Below are 13,086 nucleotides of genomic sequence, written 5' to 3'. Positions count from 1 at the left end.
TTAACTAAAAATATCCTGTCCAGGATTTTTTCAGCAAACCCATCTTTAATAGATTTTTAATAGACTACATCTATACTAATACTAATAATATTATAAAGAGGAAAAGTTTGTAAGTATGTATGTATGTATGTATGTATGGTTTTCACGCAAAAACTACTGGACCGATTTCAAAAATTCTTTCACCATTAGAAAGCTGCATCTTTACTGAGCAACATAGGCTATATTGCATTTTCAAAAAAATTAGAGATCCTTACTAAAAATGCAATAATGTAACCCAAGGTGTAAAAAAATCCTCAATAAAACTTCTGTCATCGCGTGCGCTGCGGAATCTATTGAAGATAGAACAAAAAAATGTTCTACGGTATTATAGAATGGATCAATATCTACAAGAAAGTCCGCGATACCATATGTCCATCTTCAGTAGTTATGTTACTACAACAACTTTTTTACGTTTTCAAAGTAAATAGAAGTGCCGACAGTATTCAAACCATGTTATCCATACACATATATTAATCCTTATCCCATTAAATGATGTTTTATTATAGACTGTTTCAATACCAGCAAAATACTTTTTTAAATGAAAAGAATTGGATATTCCATTCCAAAGATATAACGAATTTTTAAAAGTGTCAATCTACAGAAAATAGTAGGTATACTGTTCGAGCAGGCCGTAGTGCGGGGGTCACGGAGGAATTCTACCAATATGCGTCTTGACGGAACACAGTGGGGTTTTGGTCGGTAGGAATCTGACATAACCCACGGCCCCTCCCCCGGAGGCCGTGGGTATCTATTAAAGATTTCCCCACTAAAACAAAAAAAAAAAAAAAAACAAAGGCCGTAGTGCGGGACGGGGTAAAGGTGATTTTCATGTGATTAAAAATTAAACCTATAGTCCGACCTATAGTAGACTTTTCACTGTAACGATATCGCATCTATGCGGGTGAAACCGCAGGGCATTGCTAGTTTATTATAAAATTGGTCTCATTCTATTATCACGCCGGTGAAGGTCGACCTATGTTCGGATCATTTTTGTTATACTCGTCGTTTGCAAATTACGCAAACAAACGGAAAGTCAAATGTTTTAAAATCACTACATAGTATAAAACAAAGTCGCTTTCTCTGTCCCTATGTTCCTTTGTATGCTTAAATCTTTAAAACTACGCAATGGATTTTGATGCGATTTTTTTTAATAGATAGAGTGATTCAAGAGAAAGGTTTAAGTATATAATTTATTAGGTTTTAGACAAAGCGGGCGAAGCCGCGGGTGGTAAGCTAGTAAAATATAAAAAATAAAGAGTGCAGATATCGGTTGAAAACTGTTTCTCAAATTTGATATTTTTGGTTTTATGACATTCAAATGCTTTAAATTTAAATTTACAATACTAGCATACATTTCAATATGTCTTCTTAATATAATATGAAATCTAGGTTTCTATGACATGTAACCGGTTATAAGGTAAGGAAAAATGTTATGGTCCCCGGAATATACTTTGACAAATGCATAAGCTGAGTCATGAGATATCGCTTTTGCTTTTTATTCTACTACGGCCGCGGCGATGCCAAAATAAGGGCTATGTTTTAGATTTATAGAGTACTAGTGATCCGCCCCGGCTTCGCCCGTGGTACATATTTCGCAATAAAAGGTAGCCTATGTCCTTTCTCGGGTATCAAAATATCTCCATACCAAATTTCATGCAAATTGGTTCAGTAGTTTAGGCGTGATTGAGTAACAGACAGACAGACAGAGTTACTTTCGCATTTATAATATTAGTATGGACTATAATGAAGCTTGTAAAAGCTGTAGAGGAAGAAACAGGTAACTATTTGTAAAATGATAAAATAAAATACCGAAACAATTAAATGTAATTATTTATTTTCTTAAACATATTCTCTTTCATAGCCACAATTTTAAAAATTGTTCACACAAATAATTTATTAAGCTAATAACTCTTATTGAATCTAAGCACAAGCCTTGTGATTTTATATACCTTTAATAAAATATAAATAAATTTCACTGTTCTAATTCTGGTATTTTATCTAAATACCAAATTATTTTCTAAAGCGATCATATCTTAGAAATTATGACATTTTTTTTATTCACATTAAGATAATTAGTTGTAGAGGTACAAATAAATCGCAATATATAAACATAACAATTGTAATAAACTAAATTACTATAACATAATTAGTAATCATACATACACGATATGTACATTAAAATGACCTTCGTCTATGACCTATGTTAATCTATACATTTTAGCCGGCAAAAAATCTTTGTTTACTGGCTATAATTCTTATTACTTTTATGTAATATGGCTTCTTGCATTAAAAGGATTGTAAAATTATTAGAAAATACTACAATCCTGAGATTATGATTGATTCATCATTAATAATTTAATATGCTAAATTCCAAAGCTCTAATTTAATATTCTCGTTTCCTCAATTTTAAGTGTAGACCATTATTCGATTCTGTGAGTATTCTGTATACGAATTGTGGTTCTGTGCCCGGCTCTCCCAGACTGAGTTCGTACCTCCGGACAATGTTTGATATAGTTGTTTTCATTACGGACCACGCGTACCGGAAACCTTTAAAACAATATTAATATTTTATTATCCGTGTACCAAGAATGAAAATTACTTGACATCTGAAATTTAATGAATATTTTATCTTTGTCGTTTTCCTGAATAAATTTTATGAGTTTAGAAATGGCAAATGTTGTATTAGTGTACAAAATTTTCTTATTCATTGGCAAGGGTATGTTAGTATTAGATACTTACCGATACAATTTCTAGGTCCAGCGCTGAATGGAACAAAGGCGTGGTTGTGCATCGGACTGAAGAATCTGTCTGGATTGTATTTCTCTGGCTCTACGAATGTCTTCGGATCTTGATATATCGCCTCATAAAATACTAAAACAGTAGTATCAGCGGGTACAACTCTTCCATCTGCAAGAAATTATTTCAATTAGATATAGAAGAATCTTTATATTTCACGTGTGAGGACGAAATATAATAAAACTCTTGAATATAGCCATTATTTAATATGATTTTGATTTCTTGAAATTGCGAATCTTGTCCTTACCTTTGAATTTCAAGTCATTTTTCAGTTGCCTTCCAATCTTGGTCACTGTTGGAATAACTCGGATGCTCTCTTTAATTACAGCTTCTAGATATTTCATTTCAGTTAGCTCATGATTTGCTGGTTTCTTGAAAATATCCTTTTGGTAAATGGACTTCTGTTCTTCTAGGACTCTCTTTTGTACTTCAGGATACTTGGCCAGGCAGTACAGTGTATGTGCCATTGTCAGGGTAGTCGTATAATGGCCCTGGGAAAGAAAAAAAAAAATTGTAAGGTTAAAACAGGCTCGTTTTAAACTTCTTAATAGAAATTAAAGTTGCAAATAAAATCTATATTTATATTGTATATTGCATTAATTCTGTGTGTATGTGACATAAATTTTACTTTAGAATAGTAATTTAAATGATACTTACAGTCCAGCAAACGAGAGTAATTTCTTCGTTGATCATGTCTTCTGGGATGGGTTCACCATTTAAGAATTTGCTCAATAGGAATTTGTCCAACATACACATATCGTCAACTTTACTTTCTATCATCTCTTCCAAATCAACATCGACGTTCTTGTTATTGTTCTTTGTATCTTCTATGATTTGCGTAAGCTTCTTTTTTCTTTGCGCGATAATCTACAAAAAGCATTTCAAAATAAATACATATTGAACATTGGAAATCATAATAGTCATATCAAAAATGAAGTAAGCCTTCCCAATATATCTAAATTGTGCCAGATTTCCCATACGGTCTTCCGCATGTTTTGACTTACATTATTTTGTAATTAGGAGGATATTGGCAAAACGTTTAAAAATTAACATAAAGTTGTATACTTACATCTGTACTCGTGCTTCGGATTGTGCTAATCGTGTCCATCATTTCTTTGTAGAATGGTGTCAACATGAACAGGTACTTTATATTCCTCCAATACGAGAAATAGTTTTGCGTGAGTATATTGATAACCCTAATAACAAAATTTACGATTAGTAGGTACCATTAATTTTAATTCAAAGAAACAAAACAGACAGAAACAGTGGTATATAACTTACTTTTCACTTGCTTTCAAATAGGGATGATCCAAATCATTCAGAAGGTTATACTCTACACCCATTACGGAACCTATAACAAAAGATACATATGTATTTAAATTAAAGCATTACATTCTCTACATTGTACATATCTAAATATCACGCATACAATTTTACTTAAATTGTTTCAAAAGCGATTGAGTGTGAAGGATAATCTAATAATTTTATATAATTTGAATTCCAGATAACCGATAAAGAGTTTACTCACTGCACAAAATATCGAACATGTAGGGTCTCAGATAGCGATACATGTTAATGTCACCACCGCGAGCTGACTGCGCATCCAGGAGCTCGAACAGAAGATCACAGTGTTTGTTTACGTGCTCCACCCTCTTCTCCAGGGTCTTAAAGTGGAAGCTTGGAGCCATCATCTTGCGTGTTGTCTTCCATCGTTCACCTTAAACAAAATATTTACTTATAGCTTTTCGGTGCTTCTCAAACCGTTTGATCTCCGCTGCTAATAGTGTTATTTTGTTAGCAGAACAGATTGTTGCGTATTGATCAATTTGAATTATGAAGGGGTGAATGCTATTAATCAATCATTAATGATTTATTCAATTATCAACTGATTATGATCTTTCGGATTATAATATAACTGTTATCTGAGGTAGAAAAGATAAAATTGTCTCGCTTGTCTGCTATACTACTACAAAAGCATTCTTAGTTACAAAGAAAGATAATGCAAGTTTGTTAGTACTTCGTGCATATTATGTAAATTGAATAATAATCCACCAATTTTAGAGGTTTGTATTATTCATTTTAAGTGTACCGTTATAATAAAACACAACAAGCTAGTCGAATTTGTTTCTGTGGCAGCTCTCACAACAGTCAGATTCAGTGACCGCATATTGTAAACTGTTTTAGCAAAGTGCTGGCGTCTGTCTCTATTAATCGTATTACATACACTCTCGTAAATACATCTCTGATTTCTATATTGTCTGTTTTATATATTTCCATTGAATTATTATTTTATTTTTGAATCCTTATAGAACTCTAAAATTATACAAATAATTTTTGTAAATGTTTATAGATCAAATATGTAAGTTGTGAAAATAGATCAATCAAAATACCTTCAGACGTAGACACAGAATTGCCGAAGAAGGGCTTAAAAGCTGTATTCCTTTCAATTTGCTTTCCAAGTTCAGTTGGATGGTTCAAAATAATCTGCAAAAACATACTAACATGTAAAATATGGCTTTGAGAGTATGGCATTATAGAATATAGATATTCAAATTATGAATAAAATACATTTATTTTTTTCTTTTTAACGCACAATGTTTCATGCTTTTGTTAGTACATCAATTAATTATTTGATAAGTTTCATCAATTTAATTGATGTAGTGTTTGCAATCTACAGTGTGTTATTTTTTCCATAGTACTTCACACGACAATCATTAGACTTTATTGTTAGATATTATAGTAATCTTTTAATCATGGCTAATTATAAATATATCAATATATTTAATCCATGTAATAAAAATCTTAGTCTGTTGTCCATGTAATCTCATTTGTAACGGACGATTGAAAATTCATATGATTAAATGTGAATAGTGGAACAAGATAAGGGAGGATTAATTAATTGAAAATTTCGTGCCATTAAATATTCAAAACATGGAATATCTGAGTAAATTATTGATGAAAAGATTTACCATATTTATATTTCTAAGTTAATTGCTAACAAATAGTATATGTATATACCTAATACATAGCAGTAGGTTTCAAAGCTCTATGTCAAAGACTTTCATATATGTTTCGATTTATGTGAATAAATGATGAATAATAATTACCGCAACATCATCAGGATTGGAAAGGAAGACCCACTCTTCAGGTCCAACTGTCATGCGAAAGTTATTCATGCCATGCTTCTTCCATAATGCCATGACTTTATGCGAAGCTTCTGCAAATTGAATTAAATTTTAAAGAATAAGCAAGAGATTATTTATCTATTATTTAATTTTGTTTATTACTTGCACTGTGCACAATTCAATCTCAAGGATTGATGTGTTATCGTCTAGCTTTCTTGAGAAAAATCATGTTTCAATTAATTTACCGAACGTATGTACTTTATCACAAGATCTATATTATTATAATTGGGAATAATAAATATCCTTCTCCAAAAGTAACAAATAATAAATTAATTGTATCTAATTTTTTAATAAATTAATAATAGTTAAAATTAATAAAATTTAACAGTAACAAATAATTTCTAACGTTAAGGTTAACGTTATTATTTGAATATAGATATTTTCTATTAAATAATTTCAAAAGTGTCTATAAACGTGTTTCTTCAAATGATTAACTATGTATTTGAACATTTCTTTTAAGAAAAATAATTATTGATTCAATGACTGCTTAAAGGTATATTTTTAATTAAATATCAGTATGAATTATTATTCTTACAGTTAAAAGTTGTCGCACATATTCAATAGAGGAAATTATTTTATGTAATTTTAACAATACCGAGAAGCGTTAAATTTAATCATAGATTAACAGATTAATAATTTATGTCTTATGAAATTTTAATACTGATTTATTAAATTAAAAATTAAGTAAAATTTACCATCCGCGTCAAATCCTAACTGCAAGCCGTTCCCTACAATAGGCAGGGGATAGTCTCCGGGATACTGTTTAAGCAATTTCCAGGTTCGACTCCGTCGCCGCACAACCTCGTGCACGCACAACAAAGCGGCCGCAAGCAACAGCAGTACGAAAAACATTTTGTTTTTGTTTTAATTCCGACACACACTACTACTTCGGATGCGTTTCGCAGATGAATTGAGGTTTACATTAAAGTGTCATTAATTTATACTTTGCGCTATCATGCCGGTCGCGGTGATATGACGCACCCGGTAAAGTGAGACGGCGGCGCGGCGGCGTGATTTCGTACAGAACTTGCTTATCCTTTGCCTTAACTTTATTAGGGTTTTACCGCGATGCACATGCTTTGCGTCTTCATTTTTGGAAATCATGCGCCTAATTTTTACTTCCGAAGAAGATGCTCTTATAAGATTTTTTACTTGTGTCATGTGTGGTTGTTACTTTATATCCGCGTTTTTTTGAAAAAAATAATTATTTCATTGCTTGATTGGTTTTGGTCTTCTAATACATATCTAATGTTTCAAAATTAAATTTTTATTCGATTTGAGTAAAAAAATATTGGCATTGTCCTTAATGACTTATTTGATATTAATTCATAACTAACATTAATATATTGACTATTAATTTATACACGTTATATGAGCAAAAGCAATTTATTGCAATAAAGATTAAATTTGTTAAATGGGTCTATAACTGTGTTCAAATTGGAATTGATTTAAGGCTGTTTAAATTTTAATTGTACTAACTATAACGAGACATGATCAATGAAACCGAAAGCTGTTCAAATAGCTTAGTTTTAGTTTCTAATTTTTAATACCTATTCCATTTTACAATGTAGTGTAATCTCTTTCATATTTTATATTAAAATACGACTATAATAAACTTAGTTAATTAACTCCATTTTCATTTCTTACAATTGAATTGTATCCTTTGTCTTTTATACAAAACATTTTATGAAACTCAGAACGTCGACAGAAATAGTAGCGAGAGACTTGTTCTATAAAATCAATAATAAAATAATTCACCTATTTTCTCAGTATAATTATAACAAAATTGCTTCAGCGTAAAGCTCTGTTGAAGCTATATTATATTTTTTATATAAGAAATTGATGACATAATTGGTTTTTCACATTACAATTTCAATAGAAATAATTTTGAAGCAATTTGAAAATATTTATATTTTACATGATAATAAATACGGAAACATTAAACCTATACAATCACTTTTTATTGAAGGATGGAACAGGAAGAACAACATTACAAAGAATTCAATAAGGCTTAGGTTATTGTTTGATGTTATGTTATTACAGAAACAAATTATTCTAATAAATAGTAGCGGTACTCTTTTATCTATTACCTACTTACCTATATCTTAATTCTCGTTAATACGGTTTATGACTGCAACAGAAAATCGAAGTTCATTATTTTATTTCATACTAGCTTTCCGCCAGCGGTTTTGCCCGCGTAGTCACAGAAAAACCCGCATACTTCCCGTTCCCGTAGGATATCCGGGATAAAACCTATCCTCTGTCCTTTCTCAGGTCTAAAGCTATCTCTATACTAAATTTGAAGTAGTCCATGCAGTACTTTTTGAGTTTAGCTCAGACGTACATACAAACAAACAGACGAAAATTCTTAAAAATATATTTTTGGTTTCGATGTAGATCACGCTCCAAGTATTATTTAAAAAAAAGTAAATGTTATACGATTTTATTATATGTATGTATAGATAGATTAGCAATCATTACGTCCACTAGGTAACAGGTATGTTTCAATTATCATACCGCACTACATCAAGGAATGCTTTATCAATTTAGTGAAATAGAATTCAATTTTTTTAAACATTTACTTTAGTAACTAAGTATATGGAATATATAAGCACAAATTTTATTATATAGAAGTTTGTGCGACGAGTATCCTGGGCTTAGGATACTTAAAAAAGTTTAATTTTATATATTTATACTATGTATATAAAATTAAACTTTTTTATTAATTTTATATATTTATAAATCACGTGGTAACCCACGAGGCAATTATGCAAATCGATTAACTTACTAAACCATATTATTATTACATTTTCCTTAATAATTCATAAGGAAAAACTACGATTTTTGTAACGTGACTTGTCCACAATTGACGCTAACGTAAAAGAACCTACATGACTAACAAATCTTTACTCTAAACACGTGGGTGTAAGCATTACTTGTATGGACATTGTGATTTTCAATTACAGTTACGTAGTATTTATATTAGAATTTTTGATTAGATTGTTTCATACGATTTTTTTATATGTTTAATATTTACGTGGGGCAGTAGCCCGTTATGTGCACCTAAAATAATTAAACTTTTATTAGAAAATCATGGCGGCTAGATATAATTAAATATTATTATAGAGACAATTTCATTATAATATGTAATGACGATAAATAGAAATAAAACGATGAGTTTGTAATTCTACGTTCTATCGGTCTAATTTCCAACTAAATAGGTGTTTAGCCTATTGTTCATTACAGTAATGAAATTGGACCCATACCAAAACCTCAATGTAATCATTCCGCTGTGGATTTGGCCATATTGCCTCTAGGCAATATTAGTTGACTTGATCGTAATCATCGTTAGGAACTAATGTTATTTGATATTTTAAATCTTGCAACAACATATTATTTCTTCGTTTATTAATTTTACTTTTATGTAAATTTAGTAAAACACAGAACAAAAATTACTCGAATTTTCCTTCCTCTTTACACAGCCACTAACATTTTTGGGTTGAATCAACGCATTTTCTCGAAAAATGTTTTTTATTCCCAGAGAGATTTTATGAAAGAAATGAACGTTTTATGTACGTATATTAACAACACAATCAAAAATGTCATTGTAGTTTTATTAAATACTAGCGGTCCGCCCCGGCTTCGCCCGTGGTACATATTTACGTTTTCATTATACTACATAAAAACCATCCTCGTACTTCAAGGAATATAATAAAAAAAGAATTATCGAAATCGGTTCAGCCGTTCTCGAGTTATGCGCTTACCAACACATTTTGCGATTCATTTTTATATATAAGATTATTTAATCTTCTTAAATCTCAACTTTGATTCTTTTTCTAGATAAGACGTGACTAAGCGAATCAAGAACACAAGAAAAGCAACATAGTATTATGTAGTCATGCCTACATAATAATTGAGTAAACATCATTATTTTCTCTCATGTTGTGTTGATACGAGATAAATATTATCTTCCATTACGATGTATATCAAATAGGCATTTTAAATGTAATTAGTGTTAAATTTGCTAATTTTATTTTTTTTTTGTTTTATTAGGGCAATGAAAAGGCATGTTCGGAGACCTGTCATTTCATGGCATTTCTTTGAAGTACGTACAATCTATTCTTCGACGACTTCGTAACAAAACACCATTATTATATCCAATCAGTAATTGAAACATAAAAACCTAAAATATATTACTCTTTCATAAATCTTGTAATTTAAACACTTGTGGTAGTTATGTCAGCTCGTTTCTCTCATCTGAAAATCAAAATATCAGATTCGTGTGTTTTATGAACGATGCTAATTTCAGACATACATTTTTTGTGTTTTAGCAGTGATAAAATATTTCTATTAGGAGATTTACAAAGCATTACAATATTATAAGTGAGGAAAAAGAACAGATTATTAAAAGATTAAAATGTGCGTTGAAATTAGAAATATACAATCTATTTTCCAATCGTATCATCTAAGTGCTTGTTAATATTTTTACTCGTGAGAAATTGTGCATATTTAATTAACAATTATAAAAGATTTCTCCCTAAAAATGGTATAAATATTAAAAATGTGTTATTTATTCGAAAGGTATCTATTGTTTTGATAACCGAAAGTTCCAAAATTGAGTAAACACATAAGTCCCAAACATGAAAACGTTGATTGCGATTGATTGCGGTAAATTGGGAACTAAACGCACTAATGTAGCTGTCATTTTTGGAATTATTAAAACATGTTACGTGCTCAACGATAATCATTGTAGGAGTTTAATAGGCGACACGCGTTCGTAATGGGTAATTGATTATCTGTGGCGTGTTCGCAATCCGACAATTGCATTAGCTTAATTATGCACAAGCACCTGTGAGGGTGCTTTGGACTTTAGCGATGAACGTATATTTTGGTTTAACTGCAATCTATATATCTTGAAAGTTTAAATCTTGCCTATTAAATAAATAATAAAGAGTTATGTTTGTGTATTTTAATGCAGGAAAATAGCTACTTAAACGTGTTCAAATATTACGCTTATCTACAATTTCTTTTTAATAATTGGGATATTTGAATCATAAATAATCGTAAAATTTTTTAAGTTTCTGCCGTAAAAGTTGCGAATTAGTTGATTATAAAAAAGTATATCACTAGGTAGATATTTATTATCATTATATTACTTAAACCACCTAAAATTACATAAACAAAGTAGTAAATTTAGATGATTAGATAATAATATGATATCGTTGGATTAATAAGTCTCGATGTGTCTAATTCTATTTATATAGACGCAGTCATAACAATTTCGACCGCCTTAAAATGCAGCCGTGACCTTCTGATGGCTCTCATTTTTTTGTGTACATGTACTTAAGTACTATGTATATATTTTTTACGCTTTACGAAGTATAGATATAGGTAACTAGTGGTCCGCCCCGGCTTCGCCCGTGGTACATATTTTGCAATAAAATGTAGCCTATGTCCTTTCTCGGGTATCAAAATATCTCCATACCAAATTTCATGCAAATTGGCTCAGTAGTTTAGGCGTGATTGAGTAACAGACAGACAGACAGAGTTACTTTCGCATTTATGATATTAGTAAGGATATTTGGTAGTCAACGCTTATAAATAAAAAAATTCAAATGGCAGAGTTGTTGCGGCAAAAAATAAAATAAAATTGTTTCTTTATCAGCATTTTAATTTTCAATATTATGTGCTTGTTTATAGTTTATCTCTTTATGCAAGTAAGTATCTTTAAATTTATATAATTTTTATAAGCTTTAAGGACTACACTGTACTGTACGTGCTAATCGTCACATACAATCTTATATATAAAAATGAATCGCAAAATGTGTTGGTAAGCGCATAACTCGAGAACGGGTGGACCGATTTCGATAATTCTTTTTTTATTATATTCCTTGAAGTACGAGGATGGTTCTTATGTAGAGAAAACGTAAATATGTACCACGGGCGAAGCCGGGGCGGACCGCTAGTTGTAAATAAAAAGCATATAACTGACCTTATTTCATAAGGCCAAAGAGAAAGGTCGATCATTTAATTGTGAAGAAACTTTTACCAAATAAATGACAATTTAAATATTTTAAGGACGTTTTTTTAATATTTACCTAAGGTGGAAATGTATGAACGGATTTATAAGGAAAATATCCGTTTATCCTGTCCAATAAATTCTGTTCAAAATTTTGTAACGTCATCAGTTAATGTTTATTTTAGAATTGATGATTGTTATATTATGATGATTGATGAGGTTTGCAGTTCGTATGTGTAACATGACGTCATGTCATTGAAATTTGTGTTTACATTTTTTATAGTTTAATAATTATTTTAGTTTTTAGTCAAGTTCTAAATAGGTACAGTTACCATTTACTCTAAGAGGAAAGCTTTTGAAGAAAGTTGTAAAGCATTTGAAGGTGCATGTTATAAACCACATTATGTGTGTAATACGTAAGTACATAATATTATAAGACGTAATCTTTGTTTATTAATTCTATGGCTTGAAGTATTTAAATTTAATATGAGGTATCAGATTCGTAAAATTTACCACAGGTGTCTTATCATACTTCAATTTTCCTGTCCATGTTGGAAATTTAGAAGGAAACCACATACTTCCACAAATAATTAAATTCTCTAATTACTCATTGGGATTTTGTTTATTAAATTCTTAAAATATAACACTGAGTACTAGGTAGTTATAAAATGAGAACTGGATGCTATTGCTACTATTGTAGATACTGATGTAGAGTTATTCACGCTCTGTAAGTCAATTTCATACTTAGTAAGAAGAACGTAAATACCAGTAACGTAATATGTATCTAATATGTACCTATTGATATATATGTATATGTTTGTTGAATGAAATGCAAAAGACGTAGCACGCGATGTTACCATGTACAAAAGATGTTTATCCAACCAAAATGGAATTTGGGACTTAAGAAGGACGAAGGGGTATTTGGAAAACCCATATCACAATTCACACTGTAGGGAAAGCTAAAATATTTTTATTTTATTTTATTACCGATACAAACCCAAATGAAATCCAATAAACACATTCATTGTAAACGTTATTTATAAATAA

General features: G+C 30.5%; 1 protein-coding gene across 1 annotated transcript; it reads right to left on the bottom strand.

Annotated features, from left to right (window-relative positions):
• Nucleotides 1-1,893: 1,893 nt before the first annotated feature.
• On the bottom strand, nucleotides 1,894-6,913 carry LOC149482231 (cytochrome P450 4d2-like). Its single transcript, XM_089703952.1, has 10 exons — nucleotides 6,716-6,913; nucleotides 5,943-6,052; nucleotides 5,226-5,319; nucleotides 4,364-4,552; nucleotides 4,117-4,186; nucleotides 3,905-4,031; nucleotides 3,493-3,702; nucleotides 3,083-3,326; nucleotides 2,779-2,946; nucleotides 1,894-2,586 (listed from the first exon to the last, which is right to left on the bottom strand). Exons 1-10 carry the CDS (start codon nucleotides 6,870-6,872, stop codon nucleotides 2,423-2,425), a joined length of 1,533 nt encoding a protein of 510 aa, XP_089560078.1. The 5' UTR covers nucleotides 6,873-6,913; the 3' UTR covers nucleotides 1,894-2,422.
• Nucleotides 6,914-13,086: the final 6,173 nt, after the last annotated feature.

The sequence above is a fragment of the Colias philodice genome, chromosome 15, assembly GCF_061535455.1.
Source record: "Colias philodice isolate Cphi_HAF_F1 chromosome 15, ilColPhil1 Martin Lab GWU primary, whole genome shotgun sequence".
In the NCBI taxonomy this organism is placed as follows: Eukaryota; Metazoa; Arthropoda; class Insecta; order Lepidoptera; family Pieridae; genus Colias; species Colias philodice.
This window is presented reverse-complemented; position numbering and strand designations above follow the sequence as displayed.